The 26,418-nt window shown below is 43.7% G+C and overlaps 1 protein-coding gene across 3 annotated transcripts in view; it reads right to left on the reverse strand.

Moving 5' to 3' along the window:
- Positions 1-20,433, reverse strand: part of MIS18A (MIS18 kinetochore protein A) — a 186,775-nt gene extending 166,342 nt beyond the window's left edge. For 2 of the 3 annotated variants that reach the window (XR_010125265.1, XM_054468494.2), the window contains exons 1-3: positions 18,073-20,433; positions 14,243-14,309; positions 9,808-9,930 (exon numbers count right to left, since the gene is read on the reverse strand). Coding sequence is in view for 2 of the 3 variants with exons in the window: in XM_054468494.2 (XP_054324469.1) it covers positions 9,808-9,930; positions 14,243-14,309; positions 18,073-18,403 (521 nt within the window). In the remaining variant the exon portion in view is untranslated. Of the gene's footprint in view, positions 1-8,167; positions 8,505-9,084; positions 9,182-9,807; positions 9,931-14,242; positions 14,310-18,072 lie in introns of those variants that run through there. The other variant, XM_054468495.2, reaches the window with a different exon arrangement.
- Positions 20,434-26,418: the final 5,985 nt, after the last annotated feature.

The raw sequence follows: 26,418 nt of genomic DNA on the forward strand, positions 1-26,418 counted from the left end.
CCTCGGCCTCCCAAAGTGCCAGGATTTCAGGTGGGAGCCACCGTGCCCAGCCAGGGTCTGCATTTCTGACAAGCCTCAGGCAATGCCCACCCTGAAAGTGGCCAGGGGCTCGAGGGAAGGGTTGGCCAGGTCTCCTCTATCAGGGCCTCCTCACTCCAGGACCGCAGGCCTCTAGAGGGCATTCTCTGCCTCACCTTGGCCTCCCAGGGGTTACAATTCTTTCCCACACCCAAGCACTGAGAAGGCTGGGGAGCCACTTTTCTTTCACATCTTCAAGCTCAAGGGCCTCCTTACCTCAGCTCGAGGTCATCATTTCCCCCTAAGAAAGAGTGTCCTGTGAGGAGACAGCCCACTCCCTGACACCTTCCTAGCCTACTCTGGACCTTCCTACTGCAGGAAGCAACCATTCCAGGCCAGCATCTGACTGTGTCTTATGGATTCCGCATTCATGAAAGCCACAGGTTTCTTTCTTGATCACTGAAAGCAGCAGGTGGTTTTCAATGCCATTGCCTCCAAGTCTCCTCTTGGGATGTGCATGTCTGAAGGTGGCGTTAATGTGTATCTGCTGGGATTCTCCCTCGCACCCAGACAGCGCACACTGAGGCCCACTCCGGCATCTTGTTTCCAGTGTCAGAGTGGCATTCACACCCCACCCCACCCCCAATCCCAAGAATTCATTGTATTTGGTTATGAAGAAAATCTTTAATACAAAGTATTTTTAACCCAGTGTGGGAGGAGAAAGACACAATAAATACAACAGTAGAATGATCACAGATGGGTAATTACACATGTAAATGAGCTCAATTTGGTAAATTTCCCTTGAGTTCCTATTTACCTGATTAACATTTTATGCTAGCCCCACAGCACCACTGCAGTTTGGGTTACTTTCTTTTTACTCTTATATGTCAATTCTGAAATATGAAAAGCAATTTTTGAATACTTTGGCGGAACCATTTTTCTCAGCTTATTTTTTTTTCAGATTTTTCCATTTACCATCATAACTGGTCTACAAAGTACGAATTGCCTCCAGTGTACAAGGTCCCACAAGATGTTGGATCTCTGGAAAACACAACCCTAGTATTCCAGGAACAGTTCCCACAAAACTAGAATACAAAATCTAAGTAATAAGGTCAGACCATGCTGAAGTCATTTAAAAATAATGAAGTGGGAGAAATGACATCTGGCTGAGAAATCAGCAAGGGCTTCCTGGAGGAAGTGGCACTCAAGCAAGATCTTGAAGGACAAGCAAGAACTGTATATATAGAAAAGGGTCAGGTGTGAGACACAGAGAGTACACAGGGCATATTCAGGGGATGTCTGCAGATCATTAGAAACTCAGGACCAGGGACCCGGGGAGACAATTGAGGGCTGTGGGAATTAGAGACACAGGAATGATCACTGAAATCCTGGCAGGACAGAAGTATCCAAGAGAGACTGCAGAGAGAGAAATGAGGGCAAAGGCAGAGCCCGGGAGAAGCAGGAGGAAGATGAACTCCGGCAAAGCAGCAGCAAGGAGGCAGGAGGCCACCAGGCAAGTTGGACGCCATCCATGCCCAAGGATGAAAGCAAACTTGTTTGTTTTTGGTTTCATAAAAATTGTCAAACAATACACAGGCCAGGTGCGGTGGCTCATGCCTGTAATCCCAGCACTTTGGGAGGCCAAGGTGGGAGGATCACCTGAGGTCATAAGTTCGAGACCAGCCTGGCCAACATGGGGAAACCCCATCCCTACTAAAAATACAAAAATTAGCCGGGCGTGGTGGCATATGCTTGTAATCCCAGCTACTTGGGAGGCTGAGACAGGAGAATCACTTGAACCCAGAGGCGAAGGTTGCAGTGAGCCGAGATGGCACCACTGCACTCCAGCCTGGGCGACAGAATGAGACGATCTAAGATAAACCACACACACTCAAAAGTGCAGATATAATGAACCCCCACCCATGCCCATTCATAAATAATCAGCAGAGATTAAGATGAGGGCCATACTATCCCTTTTGCTGTGTGGTTACTTTACCAACATTTTACCACAAACCCCAGGCCCCATGGCATCCAGCCCCTGCATACGTCATTATGCCTCACTCAGAAATGCGGGCAATCAAGAAGAAAATGTTAAAGGGGAGGACAATTTTAAATTGTTGGAAATTTTAGCGATTTCAGACAGCCAGTAACACTTTGTAGGAACTCACTGGCAGCCTTCAAGAGAGTGGTTTCAGCAAAATGCCTGGAGCGACGACCAAAAGCCCAGAGTTGAAGTGTTGAGTGGGCAAAGTCAGTGCGGTTAAAAATAAGAGAGCAGTTCAGCGAGGTGCCTGGGCTACGGGAGGGCTCTTTGTCACCAAGATGAGACCTAGGTATGCTTGCGGGTCAAGATAAAGAATCAATAGAGTGGTTAGAGAATGAAGCTGTGAGTAAACAGATGGTCGATGCAGCAACATTCATTTGTTCCATTGAAGATGGAATGAGCATGTATTACAGGGCTGCATTCTTTTTAGCCCAGGCCATGAGACGGATAAAATCCCTGCCCTCGTGGAGCTAACACTCCAATGGCAGGACAGACATTAAACCAACAAACAAATGTAAAATATAATGCCCAACAATGATAACCGCAATAAAGTAAAATAAATGACTCAAAGGAGGTGGCACACGACACAGCCAAGAAGACACATGAAGAGGTGAGAGCTTGAAAGAGAGGCCAGACGGCACCTGTGGGCAGAAGAGGGGCTAGGGGATCTGGTAGCCAGAGAATCTCAAAGGAGGGACAACTGCAGGGAAAGGAACTCATGCTGAGTTCACTGTGTTCTACAGAAGAAAAAGAGAGCAGCTCAGGATTTCTAAACCCTTCTAGACGCTAAGATTGCTAATACTACATTAACTGACGCAATGTCCCTTTATGTGTTTTACTGCTAAAAAACAAGCTCAGAGTGAGGGAAGAAGACAGCCATGCACAGAAGGAAGGCACTAGGTCTGCTTATTAGCCAAGTGGGTCTTCAGGCAATTCAAAGTCTCTGAGCCTCAGTTTCTGCATGTGTAAAATGGGTATGATGCTTCCTACAGAAGAGGGTTCTGTGAGAATGAGGTAGTAACATACATGGAGCCCCAAGCACAGTGCTCGGCACCTCCTAAATGATTGTTAAGTGCTATCTTAGAAAAGAAAAGCCATCCCTAGGGAAGCAGTTGTGACAGTCAAAAAGCAGCTGTCCTGTTTTGGGAAAAACCCTTGGAAGGCTTCCTAAGGTTTCTCCTCAAAATGGCTACATGCTCTTCTTTTTGGTTTGGAAAATGTTATGCAATCAAACACGTTTTACTTTCTCAAAATTTCTACTGTTCTCAAGAAGCCCCCAAAATGACAAGCCCCGCAGCTCCTAGTAAGGGTGGACAACGGTTAACGGAGAGAAACATGAAAGTGACGACATCCTGGAGAGACCTAAATTATCTCATTTTCTCAGATCCACACAGTTGGTTCACGGTCTCACTTCCCCCCTTTCAACATTTCTCATTTCCTTTCAGGGTTACGTGAATTAGAAGGTTGAAGAGCCCTTGAAGGATCACCTTGTCCATCTCTGCCTTAAAATTAGATAGAGAAGAACTAAAAACCATGGTGGTAATTGTTCAGGGAAAAAAACAGTTATAGAGTTCATTTAATTTTAAGCTAATTAGCAGAGGTCGGCAGAGCCAACTTGAATGAAATGAGGCCAGTTCTATTTGAAATCATATTTAGGCCAATAAAACTCTGGGCCCCAGCACATCCATTCTTCATCCCATCCTCCCCTCCCTTCTCTACCTTCGAGCTTATCACTGGGATTTAAACAGGTATGACTATCCCAAAGAAACTACAACTCTATAGACTGGCCATGACTGCACTCGTGCCCTCATGATTAGCTGCCTAAATAATGAATTAGCCTACAGATAGAACTCAGCTCTCACTAAAAAAATTAATGATCAATACCCGAAATATGTCAGATTAGATCAAAAAATAAGTTATTCTCCCTTAGTTCAAAAGTGATTGCCAACAAACTGTCTCTGGGTGTTCACTGGCAAGCAACTGCCCAGTTATTTATCCTATCTGGGGAGAGCAAAATAGATGTACATAACATCAACTACTTATATAAAATTTGAAGTAATTTGTTTCAGGTATTTTGGGTTTTCTCCAGGAGAGGTGGAGAATGTGGCTGTAATCCCTAAAGTCTTAGAATGAGACTGGGCACAGTGGCTCACGCCTGTAATCCCAGCACTTTGGCAGGCTGAGGCGGGCAGGTCACTTGAGGCCCGGAGTTTGAGACCAGCCTGGCTGGCCAACATGGTGAAACCCTGTCTCTACTATTATAAAAATACAAGAATTAGCCTGGCGTGGTGGCACACGCCTGTAGTCCCAGCTACTTGGGAGGCTGAGGCCCAAGAACCGCTTGAACCCAGGAGGCAGAGGTTGCAGTGAGCCCAGATTGTGCCACTGCACTCCAGCCTAGATAACGGAGTGAGACTTTGTCTCAAAATAAATAAAATCATATTTCCAGACATGGCTAACTTTAAAAAAAATGTAGTCCCAGCTACTTGGGAGGCTGAGGCCCAAGAACCGCTTGAACCCAGGAGGCAGAGGTTGCAGTGAGCCCAGATTGTGCCACTGCACTCCAGCCTAGATAACGGAGTGAGACTTTGTCTCAAAATAAATAAAATCATATTTCCAGACATGGCTAACTTTAAAAAAAATGAGTTTCATTTTAGACGTACTAAACGAAAAGATGTTAGGACTTGTTCTTTCGGGTGTTGAAAAGAGAAGTCACTTTCTCTTTTCAACTTTAAGTCAAACAGTATAAAAGGAATACACAGCAATATGCTGCAAACCCAGCAGGGGTGGGGGAAGCCTTCATTTTTTTTTTTTAGCACTTTCTGATTTCTCAGGTGTAAATATCCCCATCATGGCCAATTTCAAGCTACCAACAGTTTAATGACCAGCTGACAAAATTCCTGAAAATTCAATAATTGGCTCTCCCCTGCACACCACTGGAGCTAGACAAAGAGGTGAGTGGTCTAAGATTTCTTTCATGCCCTTTTATTTGGTTAGTAAACTCGGTTGTTAAATAAACCACTAAAAAGTGTGAATTTCATACTGTATAATCACATTTAAACAAGCTTTTAAATATGGTTCTCATCCTAGGTGATCATTAAAACTCAGGTTATAAAATAATATTCGATTACATAGAAATATTTTTAGGAAATATTTTAAGTGAAAATAGTGTGACCAGTATGATCCCAAATTTGCATATAAAAATGACTAGAAGGGTATACCCCAAAATGTGAGTAATTATTAATTGTAAGATTATGTGCTTTATTTTCTTCTTTGTGCTTTTTTCTATTTTTCAAATTTTGTGGAATGTTTACAACTGGGAAAAAAATAAAGCCAATAAATGTTATATAGTTTAGAAAAATATATAGCATTTCAGATTATGTCATTAGAATCTTACAAATAGATTGTCTACAAGACTGAATCAGATTGACTTTATTTAAATAAGGCTAAATCTTTAGCCTTTATTTTTATGATGTTTTACTGCTTTCAAAGTAGTGTCATATGCATTATCTAATTTGATCATCCTTGACGCAGGGAAGACAGGTTATTATACTTGCATTATACGGATGCAAAAACAGATGATTACATGATTTATCCCTGATCACATGGCTAATAAAGCAGTTAAACTGGGACTTTGACCCTGGATTTCTGGTTGCTACCCCCAAGACCCTCCTTCAAAAACAAGCTGGGGGAAGCTTTGCTCATGGCTCCTTGGTTCAAGAAGTTCCTACTGAAAACCTAGATCTGATTCTGCAAGGGGTCCCTCTCCTGGTCTTGAGCGTGTCCCATGCTTGACTAGAATCATCCGGGTAGGACACATGCCATTCAGGCATCGATGCTACACAGAATGATGCCTCCAGTGGACTCTTTAGCTTGGAAATGTATGAGCATGACTGGAGAACTTGCCGAGGACAGCACCGACACTCCGGGATGAAAACCATGCACAATGTTCTACAAACACCCAGTTACAACAATCTTTAAAGGCCGCATACCAGGTTCTGCAATCAGTTTCCATATCTGCTCCCTAAAGAACTAGGGAGTGCCCTTTATGAGAATGGCCGAACGAATAACTTCTGGGAAGATGTCTGAAGCCTCTGCTGGGTCCCATGTGGTTTGGGCTGGGACATGCGTCTCCTGCTTCTGGACCCTTACTCCTGCTCACAGGCAGTGCTTCGCCGGGGCTCATTTACCAGAAATGACCACACACTGGGTTTTCCAATGATAAGAAACAAAAACTTGTTGCCTCAAGTAGTAGGTTTTAGCAGGTGGATATATGGGACAAGTTAAACACAGACACACACACGTTCTGATGAGATCTCACAGAAAGCCAGAAAAGCCATACCACCAGGCTTCAGAGAAACAGGTGGCCCAGGACAGGGTGGCCCACAACAGGGGAAGTCTCCTCTCCTGCCAGTGTCACCGTGCAGCACAGACAGGATGCAGCACTCCCACCTGGACCCCAGCCTTGGAAGTCCCTCTCACTGTGATGGCAAGGCCACCCCTTCAGGGATGCCACAGGTTGAGGCCAAAGATGAAGACTGTCTTATGAAACACAGTGTTTCCTGGATTGACTTTTAGATGCTTCAGTGGAGACCATGTAATACAAATGTGTGCTGGCTTCTGTCTGCAGCCCAGGGGAGCCTCGCTAACTTCATGTGAAGAACCCTAACAGGAACACACGTGCAGGGATGGAAAGGTAATCAAAGGCCCACTCTAGAGGCAGCCACTAAGGCATGAGCTACATTTATCTTCTGATCTGTAACAGAATCTTAATTAGCACCAGGATATTAGAAATTACTTTTCATTGGTGAAATGAGTTTTCAAGATGAGTGAACTGGCTACAAATATTGTACAGCCCCTTCCTTCCCTAGTATGAACAGGGTATAACGAATCGGGGAGCCAAATTGCCTATGGCTTTGGAATGGAATCTGAAAATGCTTGCTGGAGTACTCTGTAACCTGCACAACCAGAGAGTTAGCTGAGGCTTGTGGCTAAAATACTCTCTCATCTGTTTGGAATGCATTTTCACACAAGGTGCCACCAAAGCACCTAAGAGGACAGACACCTGGGACTACATCAAGCTTACTGCAGCTGGATGTTGCCTTGTTGCCAGCGGGTGTTGACATTTGCTTCCACAGCACCATAGTCTGTTAGTGAGAGAGGAGTCTGCGAGAGAGAACACCTAGAGGACTCACTCAACATTAACTGAGGTTGTCGACAATCTCTCAAAAAGAACACAAGAATCCTGCATGATCCAGTCAATGCGACTTAGGACCTTTTACTCTGAGAACTTTAGTATTCTCACAAATAATCAGGGAACTTCTGAGCAGACGCTGAGTGAGTTACTCATACCACTGAGTACTGTTCCGTGACCTCACTCGCACCCAGAAACAAAGGGGTCTGGGGAAATTTGGGGTTACCTTTATATTCCTGAGCAGGCCTTCCACACTGCCATGCTCAGTAATGTGTGGATTTCACAGCACCAGGATTTCCGATCTCAGTTAAATACAATTCAGTTTGTAAAAATCAATCTTAAAGCACTTTGTTTTAGTCTTTATTCTCTTCAATTATAAAAATACATACTACAAAAGTTTCACATTATAGAAAACAGAAAAAACAAAAATTCCCCCAGAATCCCACTCTCAGAGATGGTTATTCCTCTTTGGTAAGTATTCCTCCAGGTTTTTTAAGCACATAGTAGTACATAAACAGGAAAAAGTAAAACCCTACTATATATATGCAACTGCTCTTGAGCAAGTTTTCAAATGGTTCTGACAGATCATTCTGACCAATTTCTCCAGGGAACTTTATGCATTAGTTATCAGAGAAGATTCCATGACACTGTGGGTAGACAAACCTCTAAGATTTTTCTTATCATTTATAATAAATATCGTCCCAAGTGTTAAAGGTCAAATAAAGTTTTTAAAAATAGTAAATAAATGTGATACAGAGGAAAAAAAGTTCAGAAAATCATCCCAGTTTCTTATCAAAATCAAAACTCCTAAGTCCCAATTCCAACAAGTACCATAAAATGGCTTTAAAATGGGATTTTGAGAAACAATCACTTCTTTACCATAAAATATAGCTATAAGAGTAATTCTACAATTTTGGTTTTTTTTTTTTTTTTTTTTTGAAACAAGGTCTCACTCTGTCGCCCAGGCTAGAACGCAGTAGTGGCATGATCAAGGCTCACTGCAGCCTCGACCTCCCAAGCTCATCTGATCCTCCCACCTCAGCGTTTCGCATGCCTGGCGAATTTTTTTTTTTTTTTTTTTTGTAGAGACGACGTCTCACTATGTTGCTTCATTTAACAAATAAGGGGAGGAAGGGCGGGGGCAGAATGGAGGACACAGCCTAGAGTTCAGCTTTTACAAGTGGCAGAGGACAATTTGGATTCGGCCTCCCACAGCTGTATTTGTAATGCTTTCAAGACATCTTCCATCTATTGAATTGAAAAAATAAAAAAATAAAGAAACACACATATAATTAAAAATTATACATGGTTAAATATAATTAAGATATACACTTAATGCAATTTTGGATATGTCATACATTACATGGTAGATAGTGTTTAACAAAACTATTTAGAGGCATAAATTTTTTAAAATAAAGCATAATTCTATCAACAGTAGTTCTCAACCTATAATCTACATCTCTTTTATACAGTCATCACCATCTCACCTATCTGGCAATGAGAAAATGTTAACATCCAACAACAAGGCTATTTATACCACAAGAATTGAATCAAACGAAATATTGATTTGAATCAAAGATGTATTTCTAGCTTTGCAGTATTCGAATATATAGTTTTGATTTTGACATGAAATGTCTTCCTTATTTTGTTGATTAAGCTTTAGCTTCGAGTTCCCCAAAAATCAACTTTACTAACAACTGAAATGAAATAAGCACACTCTTCCTGCGATCAAAACAGATGACATTATGAGAATTATCGTTTGTGGGGGAGCACTTATTCACTGACAAATTGTTCATACAAAGATATAAAATGTACAGAATAAAATTACCTGTGTTAGAGACTTTTCTATTTCAACTCTGCTTTCAAGATTAAAAAGCTCTTTATCTTCTGACACAATTTGCTTTTCAGAGGACCCTAAAACATAACTGAAGTACGGTACAACATTAAAATACGAGCTGGGTGTGGTGGTGTGCACTTGTTCCCAGCTATTCAGGAGGCTGAGACAGAAGGATCATCTGAGGCTAGGAGTTTGAAACCAGCCTGGGCAACACAAGACCCCGGGCAATATGCCTGTAGTCTTAGCTACTTGGGAGGCTGAGGCAGGAGGATCGCTGGAGCCCAGGAGTTCAAGGATGCAGAAAGCTATGACCACAGCACTGCACTCCAGCCTGGGCGACAGAGTGAGACCCCGTATCTTAAAAAAATAAGTTTTAAAATACATAAAAATAAAAAGCTGGGGGCGGGGGGCAATTTCCTACTGAACTATGTTCAATTTTTAAAAACAACTGAATATACTTTTATTCCAAAAAAATTTCTCATAGTGTTTTCTCCTACAATTTAGAGTGTCTGACTTTTCCAATACCAAAGAAAGAAGTAGGTTAAAGCAAAAAAATAAAATAAAAATAAAAAATTACTGGCTTGTTAGAAATCATTACTTGAAAATATATTTAACCAAACAGTATTTAGTTCTGACACTTCCATGCCAATTTCTCTGCAGACTTAACTTTCTGAAACACCAGTTGTGAGGTAAACATTTATATATCAAACTTACCTTTCAATGGCTTCAACACTGAGGCAAAACAAGTCTCTCTTGTAATCAAGATTCTTGGGTGTGCATCTGTACACGTAGCCAAGATTGAGTGAGCACCCCGTGCAGCACAAAGTCTCAAGGATGCTGCAATAAAGAAATGTCTTGCTTTAGAAAATGAAGCAGCAACTCTTTATAATAAAAATCTCACTGTTAAAATCCATAAACACTTCAGTTTCTAAAGTATGCTATTCTCACCACACTAGGTCATACATAAAGGATAGGAAAAAATGATAGAAAAATATTTACAATAAAAATGTAAAGACAGTCATCTCCAGGCCACGATGCCTTAAGTGTCAGATGACAAGGGACATACAAAAAAGTGACAAGAGAGGATATTGAGGTGGTGTTTTTCTAGAATATAAATTCCTCAATCTGGTACTAATGTAACAAAGTGGAGAATAAATATTTTAGGCTCGCCAGCTATATGGTGTCTGTCACTACTCACCTCTGCCATTGTAAAACGGAAGCACCTATAGACAATACTAACTGAATAACCTGTGTTCCAATAAACTCGTATTCACAAATGGGTGCCTGCCCCATCGGCCACAGTTTACCAAACTCTGCTCTAGTGGAAGGTAATACTGTTTGGCTTAATAAAAAGAAAACTCTCTAAAGTTAGATGACAACCCATGTAATTGTTCCTTCATTCTAGTTACCTCTCAACTCAGGTTCCACACACTTGAATATACCCTCACCCAAAGCCTATTCATGTCTCCTTAAAACCTGGCTTAGAATCCAGTGTCTCCCAAACACCTTGTTGAACGGACCCATCCAAATTTACCATTCTATAAATATACTAAAATTACCATTCCAACACATAGCAAAATGATAACTGGAGATTTAAATCTAGTAGTGATCACAGTAGTAAAACATACACCACAAAGGATTTTTATTGCAAAAGTATTATAACTCCTACTCAGTACGTGAAACACTTGTAATCACTAAATATCCATTCCTGCTATCAAGCAAAAGGGAGCTACCCAAGACTCACAGATTACAGACTACATCATTGTTTACTTACAGATACTGAGACACTGTTAATTATTACAGCAACATGTGGAACAAAGAATAAAATGGATCACCATCTGATTAAGTAATGAATTCTCACTGATGATGTGATTAGCTGGATAGTATGCCACTGATTATATATTAAGTGTCTATGGGCTTTTATAAGCTTCTGTACTTTCTTTAGTTTTATAGTAGAAATAGTCTTGCTAAGTTGCCCAGGCTGGTCTCAAACTCCTAGCCTCAAGCAATCCTCCATCTTGGCCTCCCAAAGTGCTGAGATTACTAGCAGGAGCCACCATACCCAGCCAGCTTGTATACGTTTTTATATGAGAAATATAAAAGCGTGTTGGTAAATTCCACCTAAATTACTCACAGTGAACAGGCAAACCTACATGCTATATATCAAACCTCATTACCATTATGAGACCACCTCACACCATTACCAAGATTGCAAATTAGTTATCTAATGTCATCAGCCAAGAAAGGACACTCAGAGAAAGCAGAGGCTTGAACTCCCCAAATCCACTGAGCCATGAATAAGACTGTTTTATCCCGAGTTATCAAAATCAACCTAAACACCACCAAAAATAGGACCAAACCCATTCACACTTTTAGAATCATCTTGTGGAACAATGAAGAGATGGTAGCTACTACTAAGGCAGCATCTTTCTGCTTTCACAGTTGGCAAGAATTTGGCCAGCATTCACCCTTTTCACTGAACAATAATATTGAGAAGGCAGTGCCAACAATCGTAAGGTAATGTTAGACAAGTAATAATCTGACTGTAAGATCCTCAACAAAGGACAAAGTCAGACTTAAGAGAGAAAACAGCACTGGTACGTTCACAACATATTTCTAAAGCCCACAGTGCTCTTGCTGACCATCAGCAGAATGGCTCAGGCAGGTATTCTGCAGGATGAGCCTATCAAAAAATTCACGAGCATCCCAAAGCAATATGGGAGTGTGGAGCACACAACCCTAGTGAAGTTCAAGACAACTGAAGGCAGTCTAATCGATGGGTTTAGGTGATACAAACAAACAGTATTAATAACTCCAGATCAAAGACAGTGAATTCTCTATCAATCCTGATTAGAAAAAAGAAGAAAGGCTCGGTTTGGTGCTAGACTGTCTTTGATACTTGTCTCATAGTTGCACATCTTTTAATAGTAAGAGAACAGACCTCAGGCAGAGAACCAGCCAGGCAACAACATCTCAGCTAGAACTAATAACGTTTGTTTTCACTGTAATTATCTTCAGTTACTTTCTAGTTATGGCAAATATATATTTACGATAGGAAAAATAATCCTTTTAAGACAAATTTGAATAAAAATTTTGAGTTGATTTAATTTTAAAAATTTAGTATGTAACAGCACAGTTGGTAGCTGGTACACAAATAGGACAAAAATGATGGTGCAAAATGGCCAGAGCTAGAAAGTGGAGAAGAAAGAGCACTTCGAAGGCAGTAAGGAAGGATAACAAGCATTGTCCTAGCTCTTACTGCTAATTAGCCCTGTACCTTAGCAAAGTTCTAGCCTCCCTGGGCCTAACTTTCTTCAACTACAAAGTGAGAAATGATCTGAGGTGGGTTTTCCAAATTTTTATGGCCTGCATGCCAGCACCACAATTTCTGTCACATCCACAAACTATCTGTACTATTACTAATTTATCTTAAATGGAGAAACTTTTTTTTTTTTTTTTTTTTACTTTTATGGAAGAGATACATAGGGCAAAGGTTACAGAAGTGGGACACAGAGCTTCCAAGACCTTTCTAGGTACACCACCCTCCCGGCATCTCATATTCACCAATCTAGAAGTTCTCTAAAACCCATGGGTTTTTTGGAGGTTTTATAACACAGGCATGATTAATTAAATCATTGCTGATGTTCTCTAGCCCCTCTGCCCTCGATGGAGGTGGGAGAAGAGGTTGGGGTAGGGCTGAAACTTCCAACCCTCTAATCATACCTTGGTCCTTCTGGCCCCCAATCCTGAAGCTACATAGGAGCCCCCCCAGCCACAGTCACCTCATTAGGATTCAAAACGACATTATTATCACTCCAGAGATTCCAAGCATCTTAGAAGCTCTTCGGTCAGAACTGGGGACTAAGACCAAACATGATAACAAAAGATACCCTTATCACCCCATCACTCAAGAAATTGAAAGGGTTTTAGGAGCGACTAAGTATTGAATGTTTCTGTCCCCTACCACATGTAGAAGTTGAAATGGCAGCTCCTAATGTGATGGTATTAGGAGGTGGGGTCATCAGGAGGTATTTGGTTGTAAGTGCACAGAGTAATTTTTTTTAAATTGAAATATACTTTATTTGATAGGATACTCTAGAGTCACTAAAAATGAAAAGCCAGTATTCTTAATACACATTAAAATATATACATAATTAATTTTTGTTTAACCATGTACCACCTAAAGTTATTTCATATGCAAGTGTAAGATACAGTTTACATTTGCAGCAACAATTATATAGGGTAGCGCTTCCCACTCAGTTTGCTTAGGCGTCACTATGGCACATGGGTGGCAGGTATGGCAAGATATTTGTCCCCTCTACCCTTAAAGTGGCCACACAGGGCCTCAGATTGCTGGAGCTCCTGTGTTGTTTGCTCTTGCCACAGCCTTGTCTGTTTACCCCAATAGGCTGTGTGTGTGACAGCAGCATTTTATGTGTGCCATAACATGAGAACGGTGGGCAACATTAGCCTAAGGCACCCTTTAACACTGAGATTTTATAATACAGGTATTTCCTTTTCTTTTTTTTTTTTTTTTTTTTTTTTTTGAGAAGGAGTCTTGCTCTGTTGCCCAGGCTGGAGTGCAGTGGCGATCTTGGCTCACTGCAACCTCCACCTCCCTGGTTAAAGTGATTCTCTTGTCTCAGCCTCCTGAGTAGCTGGGATTGCAGGCCTGCACCACCATGCCTGGCTAATTTTTGTATTTTTAGTGGAGATGAGGTTTTGCCATGTTGACCAGGCTGGTCTCGAATTCTGACCCCCGGTGATCTGCCTGCCTTGGCCTCCCAAAGTGCTGGGATTACAGGCGTGAGCCACCGTGCCCGACCTTCTTTTTCTATTTTTATTTTCGATTTCCTTCAGCACCAAGCCCAAAGATCCAAAAAGGGACTGTCAGAATATGCTTTTAGAAATCTAGAAACTTTAACTTTTCAATATCTAAAGGTGACCACAACCACTCAAGAACTAACATACTCCTTTCTAAAACAGGATATAGAAAAAGCAAAAAAAGAACTGATATATGGGAATGACTGATTTTTTACTATCATGAAAAGTTTTATCCCAAGTAACCTTACTACTAGTAATGACCTTTTAAAGATTTTTATTAAAAAAAAATTCTCTAACATATTCATATAAATACAGTTTTACTCACCAACCATTTTCCTTTTCACGTTTGGATAGCTTCTGTTCCTTATCCACAGAAACATTACAGGAAACACCTAGAAACAGAAAGTAACAATAATTTATTAATGTGGTTCGTTATAACATACATGCAGACAGAGAATTTCTAATCCAACTTTTTAGAACTCGGAGGACAAAAAATAAGCCCAAAGTCAAATACACAAAAGAGCTGTTCAAAACTAAATGTACTGAGGTCTTCTGGGAAAAGATAACAGAATAAGAGTTATTTCCAACGAGGCGCAGTGACTCACACCTGTCATCCCAACCCTTTGGGAGGCCAAGGTGAGAGGATGGCTTGGGGCCAGGAGTTCGAGGTCAACCTGGACAACATAATGAGATTCCATCTCTACAAAAAAAATTTTAAATAAAAATTTAAGAAAAATTTTAAAAGGTTATTTCCTCCCTTTCCCTGAAAACCACTAACATTAATAGAATGGCTAAAATTAGAGGGAAAAATTCATTCCACAGTAAACTTGGAACCATTAGAATCTCAAATCACAGACTGCAAAGAATTATCTGCCAGATAGTGAAATTGGGTTCCAAACCTAGGAAGATGCAAACAGCCAACACATATATCTCCAGATTTCAAACACAGGGCCCATTTCTCTAAAAGTAATTGAGAGGGTCCTCAGGATCCCAGCCACACATCTTTTACTTGAACAATGACTTGGACAGAGGTCACTGCTGGACTCCAGAGGCAGCAGCAAACATTCCCAAAGAATCCAGGTCTAGGAAACACTAAAGGACAGGGTAGAGGGTGAAGAGAAATGAAGAATGGACATCTGACCTAAAATGGCCAAAACAGACTCTTGATTTCACGGCCTCCTACAGTCTACCTTAACTCGGTAAACTCCAACTCCATCTACCTGCTTGCTGAAATCAGAAACCAGGGTGTCATCCTTGATTCTTTGTCTCCTCATCCTGCTCCCCCGTATCTACTCCACTGATCCATCCCATCAATTCTATCTCACAAACCTCACTCCAGCCCCCAAACCACCAGCACCACCTCTTACCTGGACTACTACTCTGGCTCTTCACTGACCTCCCCACTTCCATACTTGTTCCTCCTTCAATGCTTTCTCCAAAGAAAATGCAGGGTCACGTTACTCCCCTGCCTAAGCGAGCATAATAACGTACTCATTAGAACAGATTACTAGTCTTTAGAACAGACTACAACGCCTTGCAGTTTCTGGTCTCTTCCTTCCTCCCTAAATCTTATCTTTATTCTCTTTGACCATACTCTAGTCGCAAGGCTTTTGCACCAGCTGCTCAGCACCTGTCAAAAGCAAAGAGCATGACCAAGAACTGTACCTGCAGCCAAGCTAACATTCACGTACAACAGGAAAATAATCCCAGCACTTTGGGAGGCAGAGGCGGGCGGATCACGAGGTCAGGAGATCGAGGCCATCCTGGCTAACACGGTGAAACCCCGTCTCTACTAAACATACAAAAAAATTAGCAGGGCATGATGGCGGGCGCCTGTAGTCCCAGCTACTCAGGAGGCTGAGGCAGGAGAATGGCGTGAACCCGGGAGGCGGAGCTTGCAGTGAGCCGAGACTGCACCACTGCACTCCAGCCTGGGCAACAGAGCGAGACTCTGTCACAAAAAAAAAAAAGGAAAATATTTTCTAGCACATAAACTGGAAATTTTCTTGGAGATGTGGACGTGGGGAGCACGAATGATTGATCAAACAACTCAGGAATGAAAACGCTATTAAGAAGCTTTTTTATGTTAATGAGTACTGGAGTTGGGAAAAAAATTTATATAAACATTATAGGATCGGGTGCTATAACTCACATCCGTAATCCCAGCACTTTAGGAGGCCGAAGCAGGGGATTGCTTGGGGCCAGGAGTTTGAGATCAGCCTGAGCAACATAGCAAGACTCTTGTCTCTACAAAAAATTTAAAAATTAGCCAGGTGTTAGTGTGCGTCTGTAGTCCCAAGCCACTCGGGAAGCTGAGCCGGAAGGATAGTTTGAGCAGGCGTTCAAGGTTACAGTGAGCTACGATTGCGCCACTGTACTCCAACCTGGGCAACAGAGGGCTGTTAACCCACTATAACCCTATTAAAAAAATAACCTATTAAATAAATAATCCTATTTAAAAAAATCATAGTAAAGCTGTTATGGCTACAGAACAGAATGTAAATGTACTGAATGTAAATGTATAACCCTTGACAAAATGAAAATAATTAAACCAATTCAAACTGGGTAAGGAAGGAATGGAAATGAATCCGAGTTCATTTATTTGTCTTTACTGGGGGGGAGGGGAGGTGTTAAATCCTAGTATCTAAATCTGATAAATCAGAAAATGTATAGTTCTTTAAATTTTAAACTGTTTACTATTTTAGAACTATGTTTTAAATTTAAAAGCTATTAATATAAAAATTAAATAACAAAAATAACAGCCTTTCTATAAGTAAAGCAAAACAATGAAAAGAGCCCACATGGCAAAAAATACACTATCAAAACAAAGTACAAATAAAATGAAAGATGTAACACCAAACATGTTACTCCTTAAAAAGATGTAAACAAGGTAACCTCATTTAAACAAAGAGCTTTTCCTACTGGATAAAAAAATGTTTTTTTGTTTTTTTTTTTTTGAGACGGAGTCTAGCTCTGTCGCCAGGCTGCAGTGCAGTGGCGCAATCTCGCCCCACTGCAACCTCCGCCTCCCGGGTTCCAGCGATTCTCCTGCCTCAGCCTCCGGAGTAGCTGGGATTATGGGCGCACACCACCATGCCCGGCTAATTTTTGGTTTTGGCGAGGGTGGTCTGGAATTTTTGTATTTTTAGTAGAGACGGGGTTTCACCATGTTGGCCAGGATGGTCTCCATCTCCGGATCTCGAGATCCGCCCACTTCGGCCTCCCAAAGTGCTGGGATTACAGGCCTGAGGCGCCGCGCTCGGCCTGGTTTGATTTTAATAGGTGCAAAGAGTTAATCTCAACTTTCAGTTAACTACTGGACACTGGTGTGCTCCTTTATTCCCAGTATTACACCAAGGAAAACGTTCCAGAAACGTCGATAAGCCGGTGGTGAATTACTGCCATCGAAACATTTAAAGCATTCAAAGAGAGAAAAAACTTCATCTTGAAAAACCACAATCCAAAAACAACAGCCATTCTTACAACAATTCAGAAAAAATATGTGAACCACTTTATCCCTAAATACTGGAAAAATATCAAAATGAGGGAACAGTGGAACAACACAGGTAACTGCTAGAACCAGGATTAGAAACTAATTCCTGCCTTCTTCTGAACTCTTTTGCTACACCCTCCTTCCTCGCCAATTTCGATGAGGTTGTTGGTGCTTTTATTGCAAGTTTCCTTCCCTTTCTTCCCCGTAACACTGTGTTCCGACAGCTCTACGGCTCCATCACTGGGAGACTGTAGAGGCATCCGCTGATACACCAACAGCCCGCTAATTTCTGTGGGGAGTAATAGTACTGGCTGCACCTCAAGTGCTTACAGTCTAGTTGACCATTTGTTTTTCTTTTTTCAGGGTCTTTAAAAGTGTTATTCTTTGTTGCCCTTTGTTTCTGAGTAATGCTCACGATGATGCTGACTCAACCGCTGCTCTTCTGGGATCGGGGACCCCAGAAAAGAACCCGCCGCCCGAGAGCCAAAGTGGAGGGGGACCCTCCTCCCCTTTTCCTGCGACAGCTCACACTCTCAGACTTTTTGCTCTTAAAGTCCCTGGGCAGCCCCAAGGAGCCCCCGCCTCCTCCCGGGCCGCCCACGCGCGGCACCCCTGGAAGAAGGCGTCCCCACGCCCCCCCTGCCCGGCTCGACCCAACTGACAGCGAAGCAGAATGCAGTTGGTGTCCTCCTGGCTGGCCACCCAGCTCAGCGAGTCGCCCAGCGGCCGCCGGCAGCCGGAGCACAGGAACACCAGCGGCCTCTCCTCCGCAGCCGCCGCCTCCTCTAGCCGCGCCCTTTCCGTGTCGGCCACCGACGCGTCTTCGCTCATGGAGCTCCACATGCTCGCCCACTTCTGCAGCAGCTGGTGGCGGCTCGAGTCTTCGGAGAGTCTCTTGCCCAACAGCGAGGAGTCGCTGCATTTGCCCTTGTCGCCGCACTCACAGCCGCCAGCGCATCCTCTGCTACACCTCAGTGACCCAACGCCCGCCATTACCTACAAATCTCCCGCGCCCCAGAGCGCCATGGGAAAAAAAACCGCCGCTGCCCATGCGCGGAGCGGGGCGCGGTGGCGGAGGCCGAGAAGGGGCAAACGCCTGAAGGGGGTGGGACGGCGGGCGGCCTCTAGTACTCATGCGCACCGTGCGGCCTGGGCCTGGCGTGATAGTCACTGCGCCTGCGTCAGGTTTTCCAGCCTGAAGAAATTGACGTTGCAGACCTGTTTTCTTGTCTTCCTAAGGATTATTCACCCCTTTCCGTGGGAGAGGCAGCGTCACTGAGAAAGTTACGGGCTGCAAGCTTGAGTGTCTAAGAACCACCTGGCGAGCTTCTTAAGCAGATCGCCAGGTTCCATCTTCACAGACTCTGGTTCAGCAGGTAGCAGGTTAGCCCGAGAATCTGCATTTCTAACAAGCTCCTAGGCGTGCCCACGCTGTCAGTATTGGCAGCCCAACCTTTTTGGGGGGTGGGGGGGAGTCTTTCTATGTTGCGGCTCTCGAACTCCTAGCCTTAAGCGATCTTCCCGCCTCGGCCTTCCAAAATGCCAGGATCGCAAGCGTGAGCCACTGTGCCAGACCACCACCCTTTTTCTTTTTTGTAAGTGAACTAATTATAGTTGTATATAAGCAGCTCCACTTTTGATGACCACTGGTCTATTTTGTCGGCTTCTGGGGGCCTCCTTTCCATGAAGTGGAGAAGGAAGGGGATAGAGGAGTCCCTCATCACAGGGTCCTTTTGCGCATTGCTATTCCTGGAATGTGACCCTGGGAAGGGCCCCGGATCACTCAGGCTGTCTGTCACTGCAAGGAAAAAGTTGAGGAAGCAGCAGTGCCCCTGGAAAGCCTGGAAGTGTCCCTGCTGCTTGGATCAAGGAACAATTCGTCCTTGCAAGGAAGAAGCATCGCTTGTTGATGATAAGGACAGATTTCCTCAGCTGCCCCAGAAAGCCAGCCTCTGCCTAAAACACCGAAGGTCAAGAGAGAAAGCTGGCGGGGAACCAGCCAGCTGCACCACAGACAGTCTGGTGGTATACCTGGGAAGAAAGCTACCTGCAAGGACCTACCTCTGTTCCTACTACGCTCTGGGTGTCCCCCAAGTCACTGCCTACTTTGCTTGGTTGCATAAACTATTTACGTAAATGTACTTCCAAGTTTAGTGCTTACAGCCACTAGCAAAAAGCAAAAGCTTTGGAGTCAGTGGTCCTGGTAACTTACCCCTCCCTCCACAAGGTAGTAACAGTGTAGGGAACTGTGGAAAAGGCTGTTTGCCTTCCCTGAGTCTAATTCTTCATGGAGTAAATGGAGTCTGTTTCTTCAGTACTACACCAAGTTGTTCATGAGGATCAAGTTTTCTAATATTCATGAAAATACTTTGTAAACCTTGGCACACCATGCTCATGTTAATCAGCTTCTTACTGGAAGAAAATGCTTTAGATAATTTAGGCTTTTTTTTTTTACCCATAGAATTCCCTTCCTTCCTTCTGCTTTTTTTTTCTTTTCTTTATTTTTTCAGAGATGATATTTCAGTATGTTGCCCAGGCTGGTCTCGAACTCCTGGCCTCAAGCGATCCTCCTGCCTCAACCTCCCAAGTAGCTGGAACTACAGGCATGCATCACCATACTTTGCCCCTTCTGCTTTTGTGGAGCCAAGCTTGACCTTCCTGGACTGTTGTTTTCAAGCATAATATCTCTGGTACAACATTGAGACAATCCACATGAGTTCTTTAAGTAAGTGGCTAGTTACTTTGGGATTCAAAGGATCATCTTGTCTCAGACTTTGGGTTCCTATTGTCAATACTTAAATTCTATGATAGGATGCCCCAGGAAAGAAGGAATACAAGGCCAAGCTACATGGTGACTTTCAGGGGCCCTATTTTTGCCTTAGTAGGCCTTTCTCTCCATAAAACAGTTAATAAAAATTTCATTTTATAGTCACGTTACTATGAAGATGATTATATTAAAATGATAATCATAAAACATTTTTAGACCTGTAAGTTCATTTATTTCTCTTGATTAAAAAAATTGAAACATTTTCATGGTCCTTCAAAATATCATGGTTTGTAGGCATGATGCCTCCTGCACGTCATGGAGAAGTTGGCTGATGCAAAATGAATTCCTCTATAGGCACAAGTGTGTTTGTATTAATATTATGAATATAAAAACAAGGCTAGCCATGGTGGCTCATGCCTGTAACCCCGGCACTTTGGGAGGCTGAAGCGAGAGAGTCACTCGAGCCCAGGAGTTTGAGACCAACCTGGGCAACATAGAGAGATCCTGTCTCTACAAAGATTTCAAAATTAGCCAGGCATGGTGGTGCGCCCCTGTAGTCCCAGCTGCTTGTGAGGCTGAGGCAGGAGGATGGGTTGGGCTTGGGAGGTCGAGGCTGCAGTAAGCTGTGATTACGCTATTGCACTCCAGCCTGGGTGACAGAATGAGATCCTGTCTCAAAAAAATAAAAAACAAAACAAAACCTCAGCTAACCACAAAATCATCATATTTATGGGAGGACAAAATGAGATGCTTGAAAAAGATGACCTCATAGTTCGTGGTTGTGGTTGCTTCCTAAACTACATTCTCACCGTTCTTCCTAGTTATATAACTAGGAGATTTGGATAAGGTTGAGTCCATCTCCACCAATCTCACCACCAGTTCCGGGAATGAGTCCCTAGAGGTTTAACCCGATCAATCAGGATGACCATGACTCTTCCATAGTGATTGGGGCAGGGATGGCACCTACCCCTGGCTACCCATGCTGCTCCCCTGGCAATAGGGATTGGCTCAGAATAAAAACTTGGCCTTGTCAAGTTCAATTTTGCCCAATCTGAGTAAGGGAGTCACAGAGAAACAGCACCCAATCTCTAGATCCTTCCAGTTGTGTGAGCCAACCAGTTCCAGTTATTGTGGAAGCCAGTTTCAATTGTTTTGTTTTTACTAGCAACCAAAAATGTATGGAACAATCTGTTACAGTATGTTAAAATTGAAGTTTCCACTAAGACTCCAAGATTAAGTAAAAATGAGATATCAAAGTGTCTGTGAGACAGATTGCCCTCCTTCCTGGAGGAATCTTCAGAGTAGATTTAAGAGAGATGATTTCGTCCTGCTTATTATTATTTTTTTTTTTTTGGAGTCTCACTCTGTCACCCAGGGTGGAGTGCAGTGACATGATCTCGGCTCACTGCAACCTCCACCTCCCAGGTTCAAGGGATTCTCCCACCTCAGCCTCCTGAGTAGCTGGGATTACAGGCACCCACCACCACACCCAGCTAATTTTTGTATTTTTAGTAGAGACGGGGCTTTACCATGTTGACTAGGCTGGTCTTGAACTCCTGACCTCAGGTAATCCACCCACCTCAGCTTCCCAAAGTGCTGGGATTACAGGCATTGGCCACCATGCCTAGCTGATTTCCTCCTTCTCTTACACCTCTCTCACACACTTTGGGAATATAAAGGAAGTGAGAAAATGGTGACCAAGATGACTTCACTGGAAGGATCTCTTTGGAGATGGGCCCCTCCCCAATAGAGAAGATGAGGGTATCTGCCTCCTTGCCTCAATTTGGCTGACAAGAGACTTTGAGGAGACACTTACATACCTGTTGGTTCCCAGGCACTTGGGGACAGGGTGACCTGCAGGAGCGTCAAGCTGCATGTGTTTTGGTAGCACAACAAAGGCAAACAAGGTGGGTTGTCAGCCAGATCTGAACTTTGCTGGCAGGATGTCACCTAGAGTCTTAATTTCTGCCTAAGGAGCTAACCTGGAAGCACGAAGACATCCCAGGGGTGAGTCAAGTGTGAACAGCACTCCTGGAGAACCAGGGCAGAGGGAGAGCCAGCCTGAGATGAGGCCTTGCCCAGTGGGTCATGGGCATGCACCTGGCATTTGGGAGGTGCAGGGAGTCCCCGATGGGGCTAGGAGAGAGGGTCAGGTCTAACTAGATCTAACGTAAGAGTGCAAAACAAAGTTAGAACGAGTTCAAGTGTGTATTAGTCTGTTCTTATGCTGCTATAAAGAACTACTTGAGGCTGGGTAATTTATAAAGGAAAGAGGTTTAACTGACTCACTGTTCTGCATGGCTGGGAAGGCCTCAGGAAACTTGCAATCATGGTGGAAGACAAAGGGGAAGCAAAGCACGTCTTACGTGGCAGCAGGAGAGAGAGAGCAAGCCAAGGGGAGGTGCCACACTTTAAAACCACCAGATCTCGTGAGAACTCACTATCATGAGAACAGCCTGGGGGAACTGCCGCCATGATCCAGTTACTCCCGCCACGCCCCTCCCTCAACACATGGAGATTGCAATTCAAGATGAGATTTGGGTGGGGACACAGAGCCAAACCATATCAAAGTGAAAACTGTCCTATCCCCCACTTTCCCCATCTCAGGCTAGGCAGAAATGAAAACCGCAGGGAACAGGTGAGGTGCGAAAGAACAGGGCCAGACACAGCCCCTTCCCCACCTGAGGCAGGGAAGGCTGAGGCAGCCTATGTCCTACCTGGGGCAAAGGAAAAACAATTCTCATCCTGTAGTGAAGATTGCTGTGTTGATTAGTATCTTGGACTGATGCTACCATTTCTTCACTGAGATTCTGTTTGCAATGAAAGTGCCTACAGAATTGTCTATTCCCTGAGAGGGCCTTAGAAGAACACAGAGAGCATGCACTAAAATTCTGCTAGTATGGGGAGGGTTTCTTTGCAAAGGTTTGTAGGAGAGAACCATGAGGGATGGTACAGGAATCCAAGTTAGCAGTACTGAAGCCAACACCACCCTTCCCTCGACCTAGAGGGACGCTGGGCGAGGTTACCAGAAGGAAGGAGAGTTGCGAAGAGCAGACCACCTTGAGACAATCACCTTCCATCCAGGGTCACAGCCACCAGCTGGGGTGACCTCAGGGAGGGAAGCAGGAGATTAAATTCTCTGACCTTGCTCTCTTCTGTCCCTCCAGTTTCCTGCTGGAACTCGCCATTGCCCACATCCAGCCAGAATCCACAGGGCACGGAGCATATTGATGTAATCGATACAAGTTCACCATAGTCAAGAGCAGGGTGGAGCGTGAATGGGAAGGAATCCCACACACAGACTGCCCTTGTGCTCATCTAGGGCCACAGGGAAGGCGGTCATCACCGAAGAAGGTCTAAGGGCATAGCAGAAGGCAAAATGTGAAAGAGAGTTCCATTTTTATTGTAACCTGCAGTCTTTTCTTGCACAACATATGGGTTACTTGAACTACCTGATTCAACCCTAATTTTTGGCTTGATTCAAAAGCTTTAGTGTAAATAACAAACAAATGCTCATCTAATTTATATCAATGGTTAGCACTAGAAGGGAGAGAGAGAGAGCAAGAAAATATAACTGGAGGAGAGAAGGAAAAAGAGAAGAAACAAATGAGATCTTGATAATTTGGGAGAATTATGGCCTTTTAAGAGTGCTCTGGCAATTGAGGAAAATCAGAAATTAATGGCTATAGGCCGAGCGCAGTGGCTCATGCCTGTAATCCCAGCACTTTAGGAGGCCAAAGGGGTGGATCACCTGAGGTCAGGAGTTAGAGACCAGCCTGGCCAACATGGCGAAACTCCGTCTCTACTAAAAATACAAAAATTAGCCAGCTGTGGTGGTGGCCCCCTATAGTCCCAGCTGCTCAGGAGGCTGAGGCAGGAGAATCATTTGAACCCAGAGGGTGGAGGTTGGGGTGAGCTGAGATTGCACCTCTACATTCCAGCCTGGGTGAAAGAGTGAAACGCCGTCAAAAAAAAAAAAAAAGAAAGAAAGAAGAAAAGAAATTAATGGCTACAGAATGCAATCGCAGGCTATATTTTAATTTCATTCCCTTCCTTTCACTAACATGATGGATGACAGGTAGCTGGAATCAGTCAGCTGGCTCCTTTAGTGCGTAAAGAGTTGGCTGCAGCTGCATCTGAGGACCAGTTGATCCAATTCTTTTTTTTTTTTTTTTTTTTTGAGACAGTCTTAGTCTGTCACCCAGGCTGGAGTGCAGTGGTGTGATCTCAGCTCAGTGCAACTTCCGCCTCCCAGGGTCCAATGATTCTTGTGCCTCAGCCTCCTAAATAGCTGGGATTACAGGCACATGCCACCACACCTGGCTAATTTTTTGTATTGTTTGTAGAGACAGGGTCTGGCTATGTTGCCCAGGCTGGTCTGCAACTCAAGTGATCCCCCTACCTCGGCCTTCCATAGTGCCGGGATTATAGGCATGAGCCACCACACCTGGCCTGATCCAGTTATTGGTAGAAATATGTCTAGGGGCCAAATGGCACCCAAAGCTGCCACCTTCCTGGTCACAGCAACTGGTTCAAGGTGAGCAGAACCAAGCTAGAGCCAGTCTGTGTCCATCCTGGGATTTTTCATGCCAAAGCTTGAAAGGAGAGTCCTCTGCTCATCCTTTCCTCTTGAATCACGACTACAGAGCTGTCATCAGCCATGTCCCTAGCCACGTGGAACAGCCTGGCATGACCTTGACCCTCAGAAAGAGACAAGATGCAAGGCGGAGCCCGGGAGTCCTAGCAGCAGCCACGCCCCACTGCTCCCCATCGAGCTCCACGGCCCCCACCTCACACCATGGTCCCATTAAACCCCACTGGTGTTTAAGCCACTTACAATTGGGTTTCTGTCACTACCAAAAGAATCCTGACTAAATGCAGATTCCAGTCCAGAACCTGGGTCTCTGGACCCCAAGTCCAGTGGTCACACCAAACTGATGAAATGTAACACCGTATATCTGATAGGGCCTTGTAGTTTTCAAAATACATCTTTCAGTGGGCTAACTCTGAGGAATTCCAATATCATGTAAGAGAAGAATATGTTTCCAATGTAAAATTCTTTTTTTTTTTTTGAGACTGAGTCTCACTCTGTCACCCAGGCTGGAGTGTAATGGCGTGATCTCAGCTCACTGCAACCTCCACCTCCCTGGTTCAAGCAATTCCCCTGCCTTAGCCTCCCGAGTAGCTGGGATTACAGGTGCACGCCACCACGCCCGGCTAATTTTTTTGTATTTTTAGTAGAGACGGTGTTTCACCATGTTGGCCAGACTGGTCTCGAACTCCTGACCTCAGGCAATCCGCCCGCCTCGGCCTCCCAAAGTGCTGGAATTACAGGCGTGAACCACTGCGCCCAGCCTCTCAATGTAAAATTCTTCTATCAGCCCCTCACTTTCTTTCTAAGCACTCCTTTGTTTCCCCACAGTTCTGTTCTTTTTTTTTTTTTTTTTGATACAACTGGAGGAAGATGGCTAAGACTGATCACCAGGGCTATGCTATAGCCATTAGAGAATAATAGGTTTTAGCCTCTATGCCAAACACGTAAATCTCCCTTTTAACTAAAAGGGTATTTTCTAAACACAGCACAGACTAATCAGAAAGTGAGTTTTGTGACTTCTGAATCTGGAATAATATCAGAGATGCTTAAGATTACAAATCAAGTATTATCGGAGAGATTCAAGAAACATCGTATCCATAGCTGAAGGATTGAAAGATAAAGGAATTCACAGAATATATAATCAAATAAGTACGAAATGTAAATGGCCAAAGAAAAGACAAGAGGCATAGGTCCAGGAGGTTCAACATCTGACTAACAGGTGGTTCAAATATACAGGGAACACAAAATAAAGAGAAAAAATCATTTAAAGAAAAAATGCAGTTGACTGGGCACAGTGGCTCATGCCTGTAATCCCAGCACTTTGGGAGGCTGAGGTGCATGGGCCATTTGAGGTTAAAAGTTCGAGACCGGCCTGGCCAACCTGGTGAAATCCAGTCTCTACTAAAAACACAAAAATTAGCTGGGCGGTGGTGACGCATGCCTGTAATCCCAGCTACTCAGGAGACTGAGGCAGGAGAATCGCTTAAGCCTGGGAAGCAGAGGCTGCAGTGAGCCAGAATCATGCCACTGCACTCCAGCCTGGGCGACAGAGTGTCAAAAAAAAAAAAAAAAAAGAGAGAGAAAAGAAAGAGAAAGAAAGAAAAGAAAAGAGGAAGGAAGGAAGGCAGACAGACAGACAGACAGAAA

This window comes from Pongo pygmaeus, chromosome 22, assembly GCF_028885625.2.
Source record: "Pongo pygmaeus isolate AG05252 chromosome 22, NHGRI_mPonPyg2-v2.0_pri, whole genome shotgun sequence".
Taxonomy (NCBI): domain Eukaryota; kingdom Metazoa; phylum Chordata; class Mammalia; order Primates; family Hominidae; genus Pongo; species Pongo pygmaeus.